This window comes from Myxocyprinus asiaticus, chromosome 23 (assembly GCF_019703515.2).
Source record: "Myxocyprinus asiaticus isolate MX2 ecotype Aquarium Trade chromosome 23, UBuf_Myxa_2, whole genome shotgun sequence".
In the NCBI taxonomy this organism is placed as follows: domain Eukaryota; kingdom Metazoa; phylum Chordata; class Actinopteri; order Cypriniformes; family Catostomidae; genus Myxocyprinus; species Myxocyprinus asiaticus.
Window position 1 is genome coordinate 37,220,010 of NC_059366.1, and position 14,754 is coordinate 37,234,763.

Sequence of the window (14,754 nt, forward strand, 5' to 3'; positions counted from 1 at the left end):
GTATATTTAAAAAACTAGCTTTAATGTAGTTAGCTTATGTTCAAATTTATTCTCCCCAAAATTTTTTTTACAGAAAACAATACGTTTTCATTTATAAGAAACGAGAAGTCAGTTAACTATAATTAGCCAAATGGACAATGCCCACAATCATGTAATTAGAAAGACATTCAATTTTCAAGTAATGGACAACAAAGTCAGCTCGTTCAAAAACGCTGACTGTTAAAAAGTCTGTACGAGAAGTTCCACCATATATTGGCATTCCCAGTGCAATTTTCAGCGTTGGTTACAAATGAAACAGTCATGCTTTTTGTAGTGATCTGTTCAAGCTGGATTGATTTTACTTCTGGTTTCACTGGTTTCATTCTATGAGGCAAAGCTTCCAATTTCACATCGATTTGATGTCCACATAAAATTAGATGAGGGTAACGAGGGAGAAAATCTGTTTTGACAATGTCTCTCATCAATAAGAGCTGCGAAAATAGAATGAAGAGTTTAAATCATGAAATAAGCAGAAGGTTGTGATCTGTTGACGTTTTTCAGATTAAACAAGAAATGTTCCTGTAATGCCAAGTTTATGGGTTCGGTTCCAAGAGTATAGACATAATAACATGTATGGCTTGAATAGACTTAGTCACTATAAAATACATGTAGTGCACCACACATTTCAACTGCTAACTGTTTCTACTAATAGTTTGTTTGATTTTCAGTTAAATGTATTTTTTTAACTATTAATTTTAATAATTAGCTGTGGTTCCACATTTCACCACTTCAACATGAAATTGGATTATACCATTTTGGCCAGGAAGGAGGGTCCCTCATTCACATATTTATTCTATGAATAATTTGTATATTAGTTTAGTAATGCTTTTATTTGCATGTTTACATAAATATAATGGTTATTATGTTAGGAGTTGATAGTTTATTTAACACTTACCTTACATTGTAGAACCAGGTCTACTTACATGGTCCTTGTAAAAAGTTGTCATTTTTTGGTCTGGGGGGTGGAGGGGGGACTTGAATTCACCTACATTGTGGGGACCCATTAGAAAACATACTAAATAATGTCTTATTGAAAATGTGTGAGGTTTTGGTTCAGGAGATAAAAAGTACAGATAGCTACAGATAGTTTGTGTGTGTGTTTGATTCAAGGGAGTACAATTTTGCATAATCGGAAAAGAGTCACAACCTGAAGTCTCTTAGCAACATGTTTAACCACAACTACTTAACCACAATAACACACTGGAACTTTTTTTTTTTTCATCACACTCTGAGTAGAATCTTTGATTATGTAAAATTGAAATGACCACAGGTCAAACTGCACACAGTCAAATTTAGCATATACGTTGCTATGATAAAGATTTTCAATGGTCTACTTTCATTTTAACATGAACACATCTCTTTGTAGATGACATCAAAGAATTTCAGGATTGTATTTCCTTGCGACACAGGGCATTCAATGTTGTTTCAATCTGATTGTTAGATTAAGGCCTATTATTATGAAAACTACAATGAATTCAGGCTGATCAGCTGTATTTCTATCTTCCAGTGCGCATTCGCATGGATAATGAAAAAGGTTTTCAGACTGTCATTTGTCATGCTGTTGGTATAAACCCATGATCTTTAACTCATTCAAATGGGTCAAGATTTATCCTATGAGTGTACATGTTCGATAGGTGGAGATGTACATTTCTAAATATAGTCTGCGGTTGAAATGCATAATTTCATTTTTGCTACAGATGGAAGGACTATTTCCTCAGACAAAAAAAGTCTCTACCCTCTTCCTTTTTCCTCTTTTTCTCTAACTTCATAATCATTTTTTAACTGAATAAGCAAGGATTTACTTCTATGAGGCAAAACTGAAAAAAAATGCCATAATGCAGAAGTTGTAGCTCTACTGGTTTGGAACTTCTCTACAAATCTGTTCCTCAAAGTAAGAAAGTTTAGCTAACAACATACCATTTTTTGAAAGTGAAATGTCATTTCTCAATAAATTGAAAGGAACAATTGCTTCCCATTTTTCTGTTTTGGTATATGAAGTGTTGACCAGCCTTTCCCTCAATTAAGTGTTACAGTTTACACAGTAAAATTGTTCTTGTTATGTGTTTTAATGTTGAGTATGACCAGAGACAGTTTAGCAGAAACACCACTGGTAACAAAAATAATGAGAAAATTGGAAAGCCCAATGGCAAACGGATGTAGAAAAGGAAGTCCCGCCTTACAGGTGAAAGAGCCAATCACCTTTTAAATACAGACATCGCCTGTCAATCTCAAGAATGTGCATGTACATAGGTGAACCAGCCAGAAATGTTTTGGTTTTTAGCATGATCTGTGCTGAATAAGCACAGTTTTTGATACCATTATTGTCAGACTTTACTGCTGAAATATGTTCTTTAAACTTAATCTAGACCAACCACTTTGGAGATTTCAGTCTTTCCCCATTCCAGCAGATGGGAGCTGTACTTTTATGCCGCTTGTTTACATTGAAAATAGCTGCACAGCCTGCCCAGGAGCATTCCAAAAATGGCCCCTGAGTGGACTGACTTGTCTTGTAAGAAACTTTGGTGTGACTTAGAACTTATTTCATACATCTACTAAAAGTGGCCTTTAGACCAGGTCAGATGTAATGGGTACTCACTCATTTTTTTTATTTTTTTTTTGCGGCCCGTGTAGATTGCTTTTATGTCAATGTTAATTAGTAGTTTTCCTTTTAGGACACTATAATTGGTACTGGTGGAGTTAAAAAAATAAAATTTGGAGAAGTTGCAAATATCAAATATGTTAAGTCCTCAAACACCTCTTTACGCATGCTGAAGGTTTTGTAAATATTCATAAGAACATTTCCAGAGAAAACGAGCTTTTGAGAGTAATTTCAGTGAGATGAATGAGTCTAACCGGGAGCATGATGTAAAGAGAGAGAGAGAAAAAAAATGGTTTCCTATAAATGAGTCAGTAACGTTCCTCACTTCCCAGAATATAGCCTTTACAATTATTGATGTACGTAGACGTCAACTTTAGTAAGACCATAACAATGATGCAGGGTGATGCTGAAAGTTATTGTTTATTTCATAGTTTTATTGTAAACTGATGACTCAAAGGCAACAACTGAAATAAAATATTTAAATAAAAGACTGGATTACTCTATTATGCAGATTGACTTCTCTGCACATTCATAATTCAAAGAAACGTTCAGTGATTTCAAATTTTTATGCATTCAGTCTATACTTAAAAGTATATATATATATATATATATATATATATATATATATATATATATATAGAAAAACAGAATAAAATCAAATAAAGCAAACTAAAATAGGTCACCACCATAAGAAGCCCTAGCAAAGCATATCTATGAAATCGCTATGTCAAAGTCACTGTGAATAAGCCCTTTCCTCTGCAAGCCTTTGCATTTATGTCCTACACACAACGCTGTAAAAAATGAGGCAGAATTCTCAGTGAGCGCATTTTGTCTTGCTGTTTTCCTTAGACCAAATCCCATTGGTTCACTGAGTGCTCATGTATCAACCACAATTTCACCTCTTATGTATTGCATGCAAGCAAACCCTGACAGATGGGACCTCCTGAGGTAGAAACCTTAGAGTTTCAGCCTACAGTTGGACATGAATCACCAGAGCCATTGTGTAAATGCATTAAGATCACCTGCAATGAGTTTATTTAACAGGTCTAGCCATAGACGAATGCTAAACCTTGTCTAAACTGCTTTAATCCATGGAAATTTTATTGTTCAGCATACATTGACACACAGATGACCTTTCACTACAACAGCGAAAAGCAGTCATCATATTGATTTGTTAATTCAAGCAAAAATGCAGTTACCTGCATACTAAATCATTGATGTTTGTTAATTCCATGAGCATGTCTGTTGGGTGAAGCAAATAAAAGCACCATATTATGATATCGTATTATCTCCAGACATCAATGGATTTTTATAAACTCACTGAAAGCTTTGGTATTGATTGAATGGGGGAAACAACTGACAGAAGGACACTGTGCATTGTGATTGTTTCTCTCTTGCTGAGAACATTGAAGATTGCTTTGCTATTTTACTTAAACTGCATTTGGCCAGTCCGGACACTTAAACCAAGCTGTGCATATCAGCAAAGCTGTATCTTGACATATTGCAAGTCTTTTCACAGTAAAAAATAAATAAAAAATAAATAGTTTTATTGAAAGTTCACTCCTCTTAAGGTTATTTTCCATTGCCCATTGATCTGCAGGTGAATGAACTCATAACAAACAAACTAAATGTTTTTAGCCATTTGAAGATTGACCAATTAATTCACAAACTAGTGGTATATGTTTTTTCTCAATATGTTTTCTTGTTTTCCAGGAACAATAAAAAAATTCTTAAAACAAGATGCATTTCCTTTGAGAAACAAAATTACATAAGATATTAAGTTTTGTTTTCAGAAAAATCTGACAATATTTAGTAAGCTTAATGCTTAAAACAAGGGAGAAAAAAACAATGTCAACGGGATCAGAAAATAAACTTGTTTTCCCAGGTTTATTTCCCCTGTGTATTAAAATAATAGTTCACCTGAAAATGAAAATTCTCTTATCATTTACTCACTCTCATGCCATCCCAAATGTGTATGAATTTCTTTCTTCTGCTGAACATGAAGATTTTTATAAGAATATCTCAGCTCTGTAGGTCCTCACAATGCAAGTGAATGGTGACCAAAATTCAGAAGATCCAAAATGCATATAAAGGCAGCATAAAAGTCATCCTTACAACTCTAGTGGTTAAATCCATGTCTTCAGAAGCGATACGACAGGTTTGGATGAGAAACAGATCAATATTTAAGTCCTTTTTTACTATAAATTCTCCTCCCTGCCCAGTAGATTGCGATGTGCAAGAAAAATGTGAATTGCCAAAAACAAAAAAGAATAATGTGAAAGTGAATGTGGAGACCTACAGAGCTAAAATATTCTTCTGAAAATCTTCGATTGAGTTCTGCAGAAGAAAGAAAGTCATACACATCTGGGATGGCATGAGGGTGAGTAAATTATGAGAGGATTTTCATTTTTCCTTGTACTATTTATTTAACTATGTACATCTCCCTGGTACAATTTCATGTTTGTGTGACATTATACCCTACATCTTGTTGAAAATGGAGTTGTAGATTTCCACTAGAGTTTCCAAGATGGAATTCTGACTTTGAGTGGTGTTCTATTGGACTTTTTCCAAGTATGAAGTTGGAAATTCTGACTTTCTAAAATAAATGGAATGCAGCATAATTCCTTAAACAAGAAACAGCATTTTAACAGTAATGTAATGTAATATGAGATCTATACGTGTTACGTTGGTCTTGAAGTTCATGGCAAACACTAGTTTGCTTTATTTGAGTGTGAAAAAGTGTATACCCATTAACAAAGATCCTCTCTATGCATTAGCTATAAACAATAAATGAAAGTAGGAACTTATTCAGCACCTCTGATGGAATACAGTGGAGTAGATATAATACTACTTATTTTGGCACCAAGGTAAAGCTGTCAAGTTTCTATTATGAGACTGAGTGCCAATGGACTGCTCCAAAACAAACAACAAAATGCCACTGGTTATCATTGATGTGCTGTTTGAATGGGCAAGGACATTGGGGTACTGAATTTACAAAAAGGTTATTGGCAGGTGGCATCTCTCAGCTTTAGAGGGGGTTCTACCTACTGCTTTCTAGTACAGTTCTTCTCAAATGTGGCTAATAATGGAGATCCAGAAAAAAAAAAAAAAAAAATGGCATGAACATCTAAGGCAAAACCATTTTCCCTAAAAAGCTCTCACCTCTCAACCAGTCTTACATGTGCAAGGCTTTAATGTACACTTTTCAATCTTCATGTTCATGCCAAGCAGCTTCCCATGAACATTATGCTATTCACTGTCCCACATGACACCACCACTGTAAGGGTCTTCAACTTGACTTTAACCAATTCTCTGACTTAAGAACACAGACAGTCTTCTTCCTGCCAGATAACATATGCCTTTCAAGTCCCCCTTCAGTTTTTCCAAATGCATCTCAAGATCATAATTTTCACACTAATAATAATAATTATTGTTAGTGCTTTCTTAAATGTCACTACATTTAGGGCTCTTTGATGAATACAATTTAAACAATTAATCAATAAATTCAGTGTTGGCATTAAAGGAAAAGTTCACCCAAAAATGGACATTCTGTCATCATTTGCTCACTCTCATGTTGTTCCAAACCTATATGTCTTTATTCTTCCGTGAAACACAAATGGAGATTTTATAGGTATAATATTGCAGTACTGACAGCCTTGGTCACCGAGAGTTGAAGTGAATAGTGACTTATATATATATATATATATATATATATATATATATATATATATATATATATATATATATATATATATATATATACACATACACTGGTGGCCAAATGTTTGGAACAATGTACAGATTTTGCTGTTTCGGAAGGAAATTGGTACTTTAATTCACCAAAGTGGCATTCAACTGATCACATAGTCAGGACATTACTGATGTAAAAAACAGCATCATCACTATTTCTAAAAAGTCATTTTTGAGCAGCCATCACTCCACCTTATCCTTGAGTAATGATGCTAAATTGCTAATTTGGTATTAGAAAATCACTTGCCATTATATCAAACACAGTTGAAAGCTATTTGGTTCGTTAAATGAAGCTTAACATTGTCTTTGTGTTTGTTTTTGAGTTGCCACAGTATGCAATAGACTGGCATGTCTTAAGGTCAATATTAGGTGAAAAAGAAAAGAAGAAACGGCTTTCTCTAGAAACTCGTCAGTCAATCAATGTTTTGAGGAATTTAGGCTATACAATGCTTGAAATTGCCAAAAAACTGAAGATTTCATACAAAGGTGTACATTACAGTCTTCAAAGACAAAGGACAACTGGCTCTAACAAGGACAGAAAGAGATGTGGAAGGCCAGATGTACAACTAAACAAGAGGATAAGTACATCAGAGTTTCTAGTTTGAGAAATAGACGCCTTACATGTTCTCAGCTGACAGCTTCATTGAATTCCACCTGCTCAACACCATTTTCATGTACAACAGTAAAGAGAAGACTCAGGGGTGCAGGCGTTATGGGAAGAATTGCAAAGAAAAAGCCACCTTTGAAACAGAAAATGAAAAAGAAAAGGTCAGAGTGGGCAAAGAACCACTATGACTATACATTGTGATCAGTTGAGTACCAATTTCTTTCCATAAGAGCAAAATCTGTACATTACTCCAAATTTTGGCTGCCAGTGTATAGCCTATATACACCGATTAGCCACAAAAATAAAACCACCTTCCTAATATTGCATAAGACCCCTTGTGCTGCCAAAACAACGGCATTTTTTTATTTTTTTTTATTATTATTATTAGTTGCAAATTGAGCCTATTGCAGCAATTTAATTTGTGTCAAATATGATAATTTTATTTTGTATTTTTTATTTTTTTTCAAAAAGAAACTGGGTGTTGGTTAAGAGTTGGTTAAGCATCTGCAATAAAGTATGCAAATGCTACATCATATCCTGATGATACAATGACTCAATTTCCTCATTTGTGTGATAGACTGGGTTTGTCAAGTGCTAGTTTACAACTGTGGCTGAGCTCATGTACACAGAAATATGCTTACTATATCTTTTTTCTTCTTTTAATTCCTGCAACAAATATGAGATCATGTTTCTGTAAATGAGATCAGCATTTAGTTTGTAAAGCTGAACTTTAAAATTAAAATCAAAAAGGTAAGAAAACTTTTTATTTATTTGAACTTAAGATATCATTCTTAATGCTGGGATAAAAGTATTTGTATATTTACAAAGTTTTATATAGGCTAAATGTTCATTGCCTATGTATAGTATTTCATATACTGTATTTAGTTATGGCAAAAATTGTAATTGCTACATTAGATAAAACATTTGTAAATGTCAAGAATTTTTATTTTGTGAATATGGACTCAAAACCATGTACATAACATGACACCACATATAGATAAGACATATGATGCTGATTAGACAATGAGCACGTTTACATGCACAATCTTACACAATTATGTTCACACCAGTCATGTGAACCCCTTTAACCATGCTCTTTAATCAGGGTAACTTTTGTCCATTACCCCTATTTCGTGTTGCATGTAAACACATTTACCAGCGTTCTTATGGGTATATCCAATGTGCACGAGTGTTGTGCAATTGACCATTTCTGTTTTGACATCAAAAGCAGAGAATAACCAGATGATTTCAAATCTCATGTAATTGTCTGTTTTTTTTTTTTTTTGTTTGTTTGTTTTTTGCCTTGTCAGATTTTGTTTTAATAAGCTGATTTTTGGTAGTTATCAGCATATGTATGAGAGCATCTTCAATGACTGATAATGTAGTAGGGAATTAATCTGACAAAGAGGATTAAACAGAAGTCTTCTCTGTTCAAAGATTAAACAACAAATACAGATTTAAGACCTCAATATACTTCTGTAGAAGTTCTTCTTCGTTCTACGTTTAGGGGTAAAAAGAAGTTCTAAACAGCTGAGCTATGGCATACTGTTTCCAAACATTCAGACACCCGCCACACCGATGTCGGAGGCATTTAGAAGTACATTTAAATATGAAGACACTACATGTAAAACCTTAAAAATGTGCTATCAATGACTTTATGCCTCATTCTGAGTAGAATTCATATGATGTCAGTAAAAGAAGATGTTTTAACCACTCGATGATTTAAAGTAATATATATGCAGTAGAAAATGTTTAATTTTTCTTGTTTACATTATGAATTCATGATGCTAATGCGCTAACATGCTACACGCGGCCATAATATATGCCAGTTACACTCTGTTACTGTAATTTATTATGACTCTGATACCATTGCAAAGATGAGTGTATAAAAGTGTTAATGTGCAGAACAAAGATAAAACAATGATAGAGGCATATCTTTAGACAGATGTGTGAATGGCTTTTGTTGCAGATGGCACACGAGTGAAAACTTGAGAGTATTTGAGAAGATTTGATTCTTTTAGTAGACAAAAAAAATAAATAAATAAAATAAATAAATCACATGACTTGGTCTTGGAAAACGTCTCTAAGCGAATGATCGCACCAGCTCGTTAATAATTCTGCACATTGATGTGTTCATGTCGACTGATTTTGACTCACTGAACAACAAAAACAAAATTAGACATCAGCCTCAAGGTAGGTGGAGCTCCAGGTCACACCTACCGATAACATGGACCAATGGCAGTAAGAAGGTGTTTAGCAGCCGATAAGAATTTTTCCTAAAAGTTTGCCCCAGCGAGCTGTTAACGAACCACCGAAACGAACGCAAAAACACCTTTTTGGACAGATTTTGTTCTCAACGACGTCACACCAGTTCGTTCTTCGATTTTGTATGAAGTATACTGATGCCTTTAGCCTTTAAAAACACATGAAAAAGAGAAACAGATCCTGCAATTACACGCGGAATCACGCTGTCAGGTGGCACAGGAGATACTTGATCAGAAGGGGGCAGTCGTGTCTCATTCTATGAACAAACACTGATTTCTAATGCTTTAGTAGTCTATCTGATAATGCAAGCAAGAGGTCTGAGCCCATTGGTTTTCATGTATAACTTCGGGTTTGTAATTAATACAAGTTTAATGCTGTTAAGGCATTTACTTTGCACTAGCCTTGATTTCTAAGAACTTTGGAACCTTCATAAGAACAGTAGGGTGTACAGTTAACACACACAACAGTCAGACTTGCTCCTGGATCAGTAAATGATCAGAAAATAATAGTAATTTGTACAAACTTTAATGAGAAGTCCATCAGAGAACAGCAGCAGCAAAACATCTGTTACATGCTATATGTAAGAACAACCTACTGTACATCCAAAGGACAATTGTTAGATAATTTAATGCAGATTTGCATTTCTGTGGGTTGCGATGCAGTTGTAGAAATAAGGAATCAGTTTTTTTGTGCAAGTGAGACGGGTAAAGAGCACTGTTTCTGAAATGTACGTCTTGCTGTCTTTACATAAATGTATATTTCACGAGTGCAGCTAAAAGGAATAGCTGAACACAACATATTTGTTTTCTTTGCTTTATAAGGATCTGAATTCATTCACGTGTAAAAAATAAGATTCGTTGTGACTAATTTGTATTCTGTTGACAGCCTTGATGAATTATTATTAATAATAAATATAAAATTTTAATACAGTATTAAAATGTAAGAACAAATGACAATAACTTCTTAATAGCTCATCACATGATTCATGAACCTGGGATGGATGGGGCACTTTTAATACCTATCATCAGAGCTTAATAAAGGAAGAGTTTAAACTTTGCCGGTTACTTGAGAATTTAATGGGAAATAACTATTCAATTGGAAAATAACAAAAGCAAATACACTTACATGCACAAGAATTTTACAAAATTCTTCACTATGTCTGAAATTAACATGCAGGGACACAGATATGAGAAGCATGCACATCAGAAGCTCAATTAATATATATGTATTCCACTGTTACTTTTTGCTGAAACTTGTGACATTACTTGTGTTACCTCAAGTCGCTAAAAGGGTCTGCTAAATAAATAAATGTAAGACCAAATGACAATAACTTGACTAAAATCTCTCTCCCATGAAACGTATAGGCAAAAAAATGGAGAGCAACTTCAATGTTAGTAGCCCCGCAACAGTGGGAAATGCTTGTGGAATAGACTTTACCCAAGATGCTGTCTTCCTTCCTGTCCTGTATGGAATCTTTTTCATCATTGGTGCCCCTCTGAACTTGATGGCACTATTTGGGCTGTACAGGTTAATCAAATCAGAGAACGTTTTACCTGTGTACGTCATAAACCTGTTGATCTCAGATCTTATTCAGCTCCTCACTTTGCCCTTATGGATGGACTACTATGCCAACGGACACCGCTGGCGCTTTGGAACGCAGACCTGTCAGTTTATGGGGCTGTTTTTTTACATCAGTATTTACGCAGGTATCTTCTTCATGTGTATCATTGCCTTGGAACGTTACCTGGCCATCGCCAGACCTCTCAGCTTCAAGCATCTGCGTAACTTGAGGTTTGCTCGCTGGATAGCACTTGGCATTTGGATTCTAATTGCGGTGCCACCTGCCATCGCTTTTGAAAAGCTCTTCCCCAAGCAGAAAAATTACAGTCTTTGTATTGAGAAGTATCCCTCCGAGGAACGTTTCATCACCTACAGGCTGATTACTCTGCTTTTGTCCTTCATCATACCCCTGGGCTTCATTGTTGGTCTCTACAGACAGACTGTCCACACGCTGATGGCAATCAACTCATTTTTATCTGAGGAGAAGAGGAGTATTAGGGGTCTGCTCACCCTTCTGGTGGTCGTGTTCATCACGGTGCTGGGGCCCTATCATTTCATCGGCTGTGTGAAGTACATCGGACTGCTGATTCACAGCAGCGTGTGTGAGTGGGAGAAAGCTGTGTTTGTGCCTTATCAGCTGGGGAGAGGTTTCCTGAGCCTTAACAGCTTGACGGATCCTGTGTTTTACATCTTTCTCCGCAGAGACTTCCGAGCGGTTGCTGGGAACTACCTGCCCTGCCTGAAGAGAGTGAGGACCAGATCATATCAGACGGAGAGGCCAACAAACTCCATGCTAGATTGTAATTAAAGACCCTGTGAAATCACTTGATCAACACAGTTTTATATATATATATATATATATATATATATATATATATATATATAGTCTTTATTGATATATTTCCTATTTAAACAGGAAGTTTGGGCCCATACCTTTTTTAAAATAGCCAAAAGGCTTTAGTTATGCAACAGCCAAGAACCTTGATTTGCTACTTGGCTTGCTATTGCAAGTCGGATGCAGAATTTGTAGTACAAGATGAGTCAACAACATTTTTGGTCCATTTTCACAGAAGAGAGAGACTGTGACTCTTAAATGCAAATATCTGCTAAAAGTAAATTTTGTCAACTTTAGGAGTGCACTAGCATGTAGACAGCCTCAAAGCTAAAAATATATGCACAAGTCGACTTCGGCATGCTCACTGGGGTTATCAATACAATTATAATTTAATTACTTATTTTTAAACAATTCACAATTGTATTTTATCAAACTACACAATGATGACTCTAAGACTTTATAGATATTACACTTTCATTTTCTGTTAATGCATGATCTTCTGTAAAGCTGCTTTGAAACAATGTGTGTTGTGAAAGGCGCTATACAAATAAAAATTACTTGACATGGACTACAAGTCACAAAATTATTTATTTTATTAGGTGTTTGAAGAGCTCTGATTTATTATTATTATTATTATTATTATTATTAAAAAAAAAAAATGTGATAATGTATTTGAAATATAATTTGATCAAAGAACTATAAGAACTATAATTTGAAAAAGCCCGCTTACTTAGATCTACAGGTACAGTGTCTACATCACCGATGCCAGATTTTATAGCATCATTGTTCATTTTATTAAGAGAGAACACATAACTATACTAATAAAAGGGTTTTCAAACTGGGTCCAGGGATCCCTCATGTTTGGGAGAAAAAAAGTGTAAAAAATGTTAGCATTATTTGACATTTTTACCATTTTAGTCTAAAATCATGAGATCATCATGCTTATTTAATTCTGTTGACAGCCATAGTTTTAAACAGTATGGATTTAAAAATAATCTGCATATAATTTCATATATTATGAAAAAAAAAAAAAAAACATTCTTATTTATAAGAATTAACCATTATAATTCAGTTTAACTCTGTAAAGCTGCTTTGAAACTAAAATAAATATTGAAAATAAATATTTATGGTGAAAAGCGCTACAAAAATAAACTTGAATTGAACTGAAAATGTTTCTCTTCGGGTTTATTCTGTACATTACTCTAATAGAAAAAAGATACAGTAAACTTTCAATTTAACAAAAAGTAAATATTTTCAAGATTATATTTTAATAATATATTTTGGCTTAAGCAAGGGCGTAGGTTTGGTTTGAAAGTTGGTAGGGACATATTGCAAGGAGGATATTATTCAAAATGTTAATATTAAGAATGCAATAAAGTATAGTGCCTATAGGCACAATATTCTCTTGTATAAAAAGTCTCATTTTATATTCCTCTGCCACACCATATTAAAAATTAGGCTATTTTTTACTAGCACTAATTTGATCAAAAAGGTCTATTTTATTTCCTATATTTCATTGACAAAACATGCTTTACCTGTCTACCCCGATGTTTTTCTCCATTTGCAAATTAAACACGTATTGGCTAAATGTATGCTATACATTGTGTGCAGACAAATTAAATATTAGTTACAAATGCAAACATCCTTGCCATGACATAGACTGACTTGTTTTGACAAGCTACTTGCTGCACTCTCTCACACATGCCTCTGTCATCATAGAAACACACAAACACTGGCCTAATATTTTCTGCTCTCTGTATCTTTATAAACTTTACGGATGAATGCATTAAATCATACCGCATGTTAATTTGCATACCTAAAAAAATCAAAAGCCCTTAATCACAAATGACTGTGATTGGTGCATCCTGAACAGCGCTGAGAAAAGTAACAGGTGCTATGTGACAACACCTTTTACGCGCTGCTTCAGAAGATGTCGGGCAATAATTTACAGATGAATAATGATACTGATCATTTTTTATAGTCATTAAAATGAAAAAAAAAAAAAACAATATTATAATTTAAAGTATTTTCTAAGTGGTAAAATTGCCCAGATGTTGGTTGGGACATTTTTGATTTTCTGAAAGTTGGTAGGGACATGTCCCTATTATCCCTACCTAAATCTATGCCAATGGGCTTTAGTACAATGACAATATAAAAGCCAATTATTTAATTTTTGCAAACAACTTGTCTTTATAATATCACATTTACTCAAGGGGTGACTCATCTCACAAGGGGTCCCTCCATGGAATCATCATATATAGGGGTCCTTGTTATGAATAGTTTGAAAACCCCCAGTACTAATATGCAATGTTGATGCCACTCTCACACTAACTGAGAGGAGTTATTTGGGAAAAAGAACAGCTGCAACATCAAGTGTTGCTCTCATGAACAAGTGACTAATGTTCACAGGAAGCTGAGGTTCGACTAGTGACCAAAATAGGTCCCCACATAATGATTGGACACATTTGAGTGTATCTGAAGGGTATGTGCATATAAAATGGAAACATATACCTTTCAATCAGTGTCTTTTTGGGAACAAAATCAAGTTGGCAGAATTCAGATCTCCAACAGCAGAAGGTCTCACTGTGAATATTTTGAGCCAGAATTAATAATTACACCCACTGCTATTAACAGAAATCGTGAAAGAGAGAGTGAGAGAGAAAGACATGACTTGCAAAGGGTCACAACTTGCTTTGAGACCATCAGAAACACTTTCAATTAAAACATTATACTGTATATAGATTTTTAGCATTAGCCAACTATGTCAACTCATCCATCAGTTTAAATTTAGTGTGTATTTTGAGGGTATAAAATATCCCGTAACTCTTTTTTTGGTGCAATGAACTGACCTGAGGTTAAAGGCACACTCTGATGGATCATTAACTGGCAGTGAATTCTGTGTTGTGTGATTTTTAGAAACTGTTAACACACTGTTATTTAACACATGGTTTTGCATTTGTTATTTTTGCAGTATTGCATTTTTTTTTTTTTTTTTTTTTTTTTTTTTGTGGCTGTTTCCATGTCAAGACTGCTAGAATACTAACTTTGTGCAAACAGTCACTCCATCAACTAGATTCAATTTCATCATGATTTTTGTAA

At 34.5% G+C, this 14,754-nt stretch overlaps 1 protein-coding gene across 1 annotated transcript; it reads left to right on the top strand.

Moving 5' to 3' along the window:
- Positions 1 to 7,577: 7,577 nt before the first annotated feature.
- Positions 7,578 to 13,664, top strand: LOC127414075 (G-protein coupled receptor 4-like). Its single transcript, XM_051651796.1, has 2 exons — positions 7,578 to 7,745; positions 10,625 to 13,664. Exon 2 carries the CDS (start codon positions 10,633 to 10,635, stop codon positions 11,626 to 11,628), a length of 996 nt encoding a protein of 331 aa, XP_051507756.1. The 5' UTR covers positions 7,578 to 7,745; positions 10,625 to 10,632; the 3' UTR covers positions 11,629 to 13,664.
- Positions 13,665 to 14,754: the final 1,090 nt, after the last annotated feature.